General features: G+C 40.7%; 1 protein-coding gene across 1 annotated transcript; it reads right to left on the reverse strand.

The window, feature by feature from the left end:
* Positions 1-2,768: 2,768 nt before the first annotated feature.
* Positions 2,769-5,003, reverse strand: LOC130681773 (zinc finger protein ZFP2-like). The gene has a single exon (XM_057495344.1). The coding sequence runs from the start codon at positions 5,001-5,003 to the stop codon at positions 2,769-2,771; it is 2,235 nt and encodes a 744-aa protein (XP_057351327.1).
* Between the last annotated feature and the right edge of the window lie 3,983 nt (positions 5,004-8,986).

The following is an 8,986-nucleotide window of genomic DNA, read 5'->3' on the forward strand; positions in this document are numbered from 1 at the left end:
ATGTACACGTGTGCGCGCGCGCGCGCACACACACACACACACACACACACACAGCTTAAATATTCAAATAGTTCATTATGGCAGATTAAAAGAAAACCTCCTCTCCTGCTCTTTTGTTTCAACACTTTTAGCTATATTTCTTATATAGTATATTGTGAAATGATATGTTATATATATTGGTCTGCCCCTGAAAACTCTTGCAATGTCCTAAATGCTAAGGGCACTAGGAGCATCTTTTAATATTTGGTCTTTAGCACAGAGCTCCCAAATCCCTTGGGTTCTCATGGGTGGTAGTATTGTTTTGTTTTAATGAGGGAATTCTTGGTGGGCTCCTGAATAGCTTCAAGCTGGGGGCTGGTAACCAGAAAGACCAAGCCATGATTAGAAGCTTGGAACTTGCAGCCCTAAGTGCCATCCTCTGGGAAGGAGAGAGGCTGGAGATTGAGTTAATCATCTATCACACCTACATGATGAAGCTGCCTTAAAAATCCAAAGAGTATGGGGCTCAGGGAGCTTCCGTACATCTTCATGCTGGAGGGGGGGACATCCCAGCTCCACAGGGACAGAAGACCCTACGCTCAGGACCTCGTAGACCTTGCCCTATATTTCTCTTCACAGGACTTTGTAGACCTTGCCCTATATTTCTCTTCATGTGGTTGTTGATTTGTAACCTTGAAAATATCCTTTCTAATGAATCGGCATTAGTAAGTAAACTGTTTTCCTGGGTTCTGTGAGCCATTCTGGCAAATTATCAAACCTGAGTATGGGTCGTAGGAACCTCTGATCTGTAGCCAAGCCAGACAGAAGTTGCGAGTAACCGGGTGACCTACTACTTCCAACTGGTATCTGAATGGTGCGCTGAGGGGTGGGGAGGCAGTCTTGTGACTCCTTAACCTGCGGAGATCTGCGTGAACTCCCCTTAGCATCAGAATTGAATTGAATTGCAGGACATTCAGCTGGTGTTGGAGAGTTGGTCAGTGTGAGAAGAAACCTACACATCTGCTGTCAGAAATGTGTGTGAGTAAAGGAAAACGGTGTGTTTTTTACCTAGACACATACTTTTACAGCTATTTCTTGATTTATGTTTTAGCAAGTACCCTCAATTTTCAGTTCAGAAGTTGGGTGAACTGATCAATCTCTATTTGCTTTTCTAGATCCAGCATGTGTCTCTGCTGTGCTCTACACCCTGGGAGGATGACCTCTGTGGACTGGAGCACTGGAGCCCCCTTGAGCTCTGGCTTACAATTGCATTTTGCCAATGGCAGGTATTGGCAGGGGGTCTAAGGTCAGGAGCAGAGAGAGGTCAGGGGTCTATTCCCCCTTCCTGATGCTCCTTTCCTGCCAGATGGCAATTTAACGGTGGCTGTGCTCCTCTACCTATGCTACGACTCCTGTTGGGGGGGCCCTTCCCCACAGTTCTAGATCTTGCCAATTCCAGTAAAACTGCTCTCTCTATTGTCTTCTTTTGTCAGGCCAAGAGAGGCTTCACACTGTTAGGGCTCCGGGGGCATCACCATTTCTATCGCGTTGCATAGTCCTTTCCCTCAGCTCCGTAAAGAGTCCTTGGTCCTGCAAACTTGACATCCATTCCCACAATACCTTTTTATTTCTTGCTTATACAAATTAGCCAGAACTTTGCAATTACATGGGATACGAGTGCTATCTCCTCCCCAGATCTCGAGAAAATCTTGTACAGACCATGTTGGAGCCTAGGAGTGGCAGCAATAGGAGTAGTGGTGTTTGTTCTTGAGGAGTTGCCTTGCAACTGCCTCTGTGAATTCATTAAAGATCCTTTTTTGCCTTCAAACAAGCTTTATTTTTAATAGCCAGAGTTTTGTAACAACTTGGATGCCCATTCACAACTGATGGGTAAACAATTGTATTACATCCATACACAGTGAAATATTATTTAGCTATAGAAAGGAATAACAAGTTATATGCTCAACAAGGAATAACAAAAGGAATAACAAGGAATAACAAGTTATATGCTCAACAAGGAATGCTCAAAAGGAATAACAAGTTATATATAACAAGCAATCGCAAAACAATTACGCTTACTGAAAGAATGTAGGAAAAAAATAGGCTCATACTGTATTACATTTACAGAAAATTCTAGGAGGTGCAAATTAAAGTACTGTGAAATAAAACAAATCAGTGGGTGCATGGGGTTGAGAGATCAGGAAGGGACAAGAGGAAGAGATTAGTAAGGGATGTGAAGAGATTATTAAGGGATGTAAGGAACCTCAAAATGCAATAGATAAAGTAAGATGATGATAATGTTCATTATCTTAATTGTGCTGCTGGTACCACATACAGGTGCATACATATGACAAAACTGATCAAATTGTACAATTTAAATATGTGCAGGTTATGGTATTACAATTATGCACCACTAAAGCTGTTAAGAAATAAATTGGTTCCAAACAAAAATCTGGTTCTCCCTTTTCTCTTGGAATCAACCAACCCTACATTGACTCAACCATCTCCAACTTCCCATATCTTGGTAGGGTCATCCATTTGCTGCTTCAGTGGCAGCAAAAACTGGAGAACAATTATTACCACGTCTACCCAAACACTGGCTGGGTCCCAAGACCCAATCAAGACTGCAACATATCTCTTCTCTGCCCTGGGGTTCCTGCCTGGGCAGTGATGGCCATGAGGTCAACAGCCCAGGGGGGAAGGGGAATACAAAAAACATTTAGCTTACTTGCTCACACTGACTTCAGACCCAGGAGATGAACAGGTCTGTAGAACTTCTGTGTGAACTTTCACAGGTCAAGGAAGATGGGAGCATCTTCTGTACGCTCTCCCACATTTCCTAAACACGTACGGTCTTGCTCCGGTGTTATGTCTCTGGTGTCCACTGAAGCTGGAGTTGCCACCAAAGTGTTTCCCTCATTCACATTACCCATAGGCCTTGCTGTGCTGTGAACTTCCTTGTGTTTAGTAAGGTTGCTCTTAGTGATGTAGGTGTTCCCACATTCATTACACTCATAAGGCCTTATTCCACTGTGAATTCTCTTGTGCACTTTCATGGAGCAACTGCGGTTAAAGGTTTTCCCGCATTCACTACACTCATAAGGCCTTATTCCACGGTGAATTCTCTTATGTATTTTCATGGAGAAACTGCGGCTAAAGGTTTTCCCGCATTCACTACACTCATAAGGCCTTACTCCCCTGTGAGTTCTCTTATGTACTTTCAGGGAGGAACTCTGGCTAAAGGTTTTCCCGCAATCACTACACTCATAAGGCCTTGTTCCACTGTGAGTTCTCTTGTGTACTTTCAGGGAGGAACTGCAGATAAAGGCTTTCCCGCATTCACTACACTCATAAGGCCTTACTCCACTGTGAGTTCTCTTATGTACTTTCATGGAGGAACTGCAGCTAAAGGCTTTCCCGCATTCACTACACTCATAAGGCCTTACTCCACTGTGAATTCTCTTATGTACTCTCATGGAGGAACTGCAGCTAAAGGTTTTCCCGCAATCACTACACTCATAAGGCCTTGTTCCACTGTGAGTTCTCCTGTGTTCTTTCATGGAGGAACTGCGGTTAAAGGTTTTCCCGCATTCACTACACTCATAAGGCCTTATTCCACTGTGAGTTCTCCTGTGTTCCTTCATGGAGGAACTGTGGCGAAAGGTTTTCCCGCATTCACTACACTCATAAGGCCTTATTCCACTGTGAGTTCTCTTGTGTTCTTTCACAGAGGAACTGTGGCTAAAGGTTTTCCCGCATTCATCACACCGATAAGGCTTTTCTCCAGTGTGGGTTTTCTTGTGCTGAGTAAGAGCACTATTACGGAGAAAGGCCCTCCCACAGCTGCTGCACACGAAAGGCCTTTCTCCACTGTGAATTTCCTGGTGCCGAGTCAGTGTACTCCTGCGGCCAAAAGCTTTCCCACATTCACTGCACTCATAAGGTTTGGCTCCGGTATGACTTGTCTGGTGCTGAACAAGGCTGTATTTTGTGCTAAAAGATCTCCCATATTCAGCACACTCATTAGGCCTTAATCCCATGTGAGAGGCCTGCTGTATTCTGGGGCTGGAGTCAAAGCTAAAACATTCCCCATGGTTATTGGACTCAGAAGGTGTTGGTTTGCTGTGGGTTTTCTCATGTAACAAAAAGTCGGAGCTGTGGCTAAATAATTCCCCACATTCACTGCACTTACAAGACTTTTCTTCTGTGTGTACTTTCTGGTGCTGAACACATTCGTCCTTGTCGCTGAAAGCTTCCCCACACTGACTGCACTTGTAATCCCCTTGTGCAGTGTGAAAGGCCTCATCACACTCAGTGCTCCTGCGTGGCTTCTTACCATTGTGAGCGGCGCGGTGCGGGACAAGTCCAGAGCTGGCCAAGTCCTCCGCATCCTCCTGGCGAGTGCAGGCCTTCTTTGACATGTGGCTTTGGCCGCTCTTCACGGAGGAGGCCTGGCCCTTTTCCGTTCGATATAATGTCTCTCCGTTCTGCTGCCTCCGGCTCTGGACAAGGTTTTCAGTGACCCAGAAGGTTCTCCCACGTGACTTACGTGGGTATGGTTGCTGCTCAGGGCATGTTCCCTGCTGCCCGGTCAGATGGAAGATGTCCTTCGAGAGTGGGTCACATGGGTGGCTCTTTTGGAAGGAAGAACCCGCCTTGAGAGTTCTCACCTGTGACACTCTCACAGAAACACCTTGCTCAGAAGATGCATCTTTATCCTCCACTTTACGACAACCACCAGGGCGAGGGCTCTCCTGGATTATCTCTGCCACGGTTGGAGCTATGTCTACCATGCCAGGAGCTTGGTGGACTCTCGGTGGCTCAGCCCTGGGAATTAGGTGGTATCTGGAAACTGCAAGTCCCTGTGAGGCCACCAGTTCAAAGGTCTCCCGCATCACAGCATAGTACAGGCGTTTCTGAGCAACATCAAGTAGCTCCCATTCCTCTGGGGAGAAGTATACGCACACATCTTCAAAAGTCACAACGTGCTGGTTGGCGTCATTCTGAGGTCCTGCCTCTGCCATTATCACGCCGCAGTTAGCAAGGCCTTGTGGGATGCCGCCTGGAGAGAGGGTGGAAAACACCAGGCACGCGACCTCTGCAGCCCAGTCAGAAACCGCAAGTCTCCCTTACATGAAGTTGCAGAAGGACATCAAGGCTCCCACAAGACAGAAAGGCAGGTCTCAAGCTCGAAAAACTCCTCCACTCCGTTTGGAAGAACCGGCAGCGAAACAGCCTCTAACGGAGCTCCCGTCACGGGCTAGAACCCCCAGCGAAACAGCCTCTGTCGGAACTCCCGTCTTCACGGGCTCGGGCGTGAACCGGAACCAAAATGACAGAAACCGGAAGTCACCCCTGGAGGCCGTCCTAAAGATGTTTTTCTTAAAGAGGAATAGCAGGTTTCCCTTGATTGGACAGAGGACGGGAGACTTTGCTTGGCGAAGATGACTTGAGGAAACCTCAAAGTTCGTAGTTTTCAGCTTCTTTTAACTCCAACCAAATGTCTCCGTTCCTAATTTCATAGTCCTGTGTTCAGTCTCACGTGCAGTTGATACTAAGTGCTGATAGCATGAATTTCTTTTATCCATCTCATTCTTGCTAGACAGGGTAGTTATAATCTTTTTCTTTTTTTATTGGGTTTATCTTGTTTTAGGCACTGTTGAATTCTCTCTTTAGTTTTAATTGTCACTTGATTTTCTTGGATTGGCTATATAGGTAATCATATCCTCTATAAATAATATTTTATTTTGTACTTTCCAAGTTTTACTGTCCATTTTCCCCTTAATATTGTTATTTTTTTCTCTCATCTTACTGCAGTGGCTAGAACCTTTAGAATAATGTTGATTAGCAGTGGTGATAAAAGATGACATTAAAAAAATTCTGAGCTTAATGTAAATTATTCTAGACTTTTCATCTTATACTGTACATATATTTTTCTATCTGGTAGGAACATTTGCGGAAATTGTTTGCCAAGATTTGAAAAAATCATGATGATAGCTGGGTATCATTCAATGATACATTGACACATACTCACTTGACCATATATCTTTTCTCATTTAGATAATTTTAGCAAATTAACTTTGTTGGTAGATTTTCTTTAATTGCGCTATCCTTGCAGTTTTGAAATTAAACTGTTCACCATGATGTCATTATTATAATGAACTGTTGATTGTGATTTGCTGATATTCTATTTAGAATTTTTGCTTCTATGTTTATAAATATGATTAATATGCATTTTTACTTTCTTGTGCTTTTCTGTCTTGGGGGCCACAGTCATTGCTAAACTCAGAAAATAATTAATGATCTATTTTCTCTTCTATATATTGGAACAGTTTTTATACAATTGAAATTAGCTTTAAAAAGTTCAGTAGATCTCATATCTTTGTGGTTGAAGAAATTTAACTACTCTTTCCTTGACTTGATTTTCTTCTTGATGGGCCACTTTGCTGATTTATATTTTCCTAGAATTTTTTTCATGTTATCTAGATGTTCATATGTATTCCTAGAATATTGCTCACTGCATTATATTATTTTTACCTTTATTTACTCTTTTTTCAGCTTTATTGAGGTATAATTGACAAATAAAATAAAATTGTGTATGCTTAAAGTACACAATGTGATGATTTATGTATATATTGTTGAATGATTATCACCATCATTTAATTAGCACATCCTTCACCTTATATACTTACTTTGTTTATGTGCGTGGTCACAACGCTTAACTTCTGGTCTTTTAGCAAATTTTAAGTTTACAATATGGTATTATTAACAGTCACAAGGCTGTACATTAGATCCCAAGAACTTATTCATTTTATAACTGAAAGCTGGACTCTTTGACCAATATCTTCCTACTTCTCCCACCGTCTATCCCCTGGCAACCACCATTTTACTGTCTCTGTGAGCTTAACTTTTTTTTTAAAGAGTCTACATATCAGTGAGTACATACAGTATTTGTCTTTCTATGTCTGGCTTGTTTCATTTAACATACGGTCCTCCAGCTTTATGTAGATTTGTCACAAATGGCAGGAATTTTTTTTAATGGCTGATGATATTTTATATATATATATATATATATATCTCCACATTTTTTTTATCCATTGACATTTAGGTTGCTTCTTTATCTTGGCTATTATGAATAGTGTTACAATGAACATGGGAGTGCAGAAATCTCTTCAAGATACTGATTTCATTTCTTTCAGATACATATCCAGAAAAAGGGATTGCTGGATCATGTGGTATTTAATGCTAAGTAATAGATTACTTAATAACTAGTTACCCATTTTTCATTACTGGTATGGTTTATTCACACCTACCTTGTGTTTAAAAATAAAATCACACTAGACAAAGTATTGTCTTTTTTTATTTTTCTAGTAAAAAAAACTTATGTATCTGTGGATTGAATCTATACTTTGGTTTGGTTTGGTTTCATTATTTTGTTTAATAATTATTTTCTTCAATTTAAAGTGTTTTATTTTCTTGTTCTTTTTCTACCTTCTTGCAGTGAAATTTTAATTCATTTATTTTCAGGCCTTTTAGTGTTCTAGTAAATGCCATTGGGACCCCATATCTTCCTTTTATTATTGCTTTAGCTGAAACACTCAGGTTTAAGATGTAAAGTGGTTTGTTATTTATTTTTACAAATATCTGTTATTACTGTTTTGAGTTCCACTTTTATCTATAAATCATTCAAAATTGTGCATTTATTTTTTTAAACATCTCGATTAGTCTGTTGTGTATGTTACCTTTTGGTCATTGATTTTTCTAATATTATTTTACCATATTTTGTTTGTGATGTTTGCATGGTATTTGGGGGGAAACTTGAAACTGTTTCTGTTTTTATTCATGTTTGTGTAAATTTCTGCAAGTGCTTGAAAATAATTTTTGTTCCCTCATCTGGGTGCATATATAATAGATGTATTGGCTTAAAGCTGATGTTGGGTTATTTAAATCCTTTATCCAATTCTTTGAATTGATGGTTTTTGAGATATATGTTACCTGTTTGTCACTTTCAATTCCTCCTTATAGTTCTACATTTTCCCTGATTAAGGTTAGAATGGACATTTTCACCAAAATGGGCATAAAGGGCAAATACCTCAACATAATAAAGTCCGTATATGATAAACCCACAGCCAACTTCATACTGAACAGTGAGATGCTGAAAGCTTTTCCTCTGAGATTGGGAACAAGACAGGGATGCCCACTCTCCCCACTGTTATTTAACATAGTACTGGAGGTCCTAGCCACGGCAATTAGACAAAACAAAGAAATACAAGGAATCCAGATTGGTAAAGAAGAAGTTAAACTGTCACTCTTTGCAGATGACATAATATTGTACATAAAAAACCCTAAAGACTCCACTCCAAAACTTCTAGAACTAATATTGGAATTCAGCAAAGTTGTAGGATACAAAATTAATACACAGAAATCTGTTGCTTTCCTGTACACTAATGATGAGCTAGCAGAAAGAGAAACCAGGAAAGTAATTCCATTCACAATTGCATCAATAAAATACCTAGGAATAAACCTAACCAAGGAAGTGAAAGACCTATACCCTGAAAACTATAAGACACTCTTAAGAGAAATTAAAGAGGACACTAACAAATGGAAACTCATCCCATGCTCTTGGCTAGTAAGAATTAATATTGTCAAAATGGCCATCCTGCCTAAAGCACTCTACAGATTCGATGCAATGCCTATCAAAACACCAACAGCATTCTTCAATGAACTGGAACAAATAGTTCAAAAATTCATATGGAACCACAAAAGACCCTGAATAGCCAAAGCAATCCTGAGAAGGAAGAATAAAGCAGGGGGGATCTCGCTTCCCAACTTCAAGCTCTACTACAAACCCACAGTAATCAAGACAATTTGGTACTGGCACAAGAACAGACCCACAGTCCAGATATTAACCCAAACATATATGGTCAATTAATATATGATAAAGGAGCCAAGGATATACAATGGGGAAATGACAGCCTCTTTAACAGTTGGTGTTGGCAAAACTGAA

The sequence above is a fragment of the Manis pentadactyla genome, chromosome X, assembly GCF_030020395.1.
Source record: "Manis pentadactyla isolate mManPen7 chromosome X, mManPen7.hap1, whole genome shotgun sequence".
Classification (NCBI taxonomy): Eukaryota; Metazoa; Chordata; class Mammalia; order Pholidota; family Manidae; genus Manis; species Manis pentadactyla.

Excerpts from the sequence above, each read along its gene's own strand:
- LOC130681773 (XM_057495344.1), bottom strand. The coding sequence starts at position 5,003 with ATGGCAGAGGCAGGACCTCAGAATGACGCCAACCAGCACGTTGTGACT.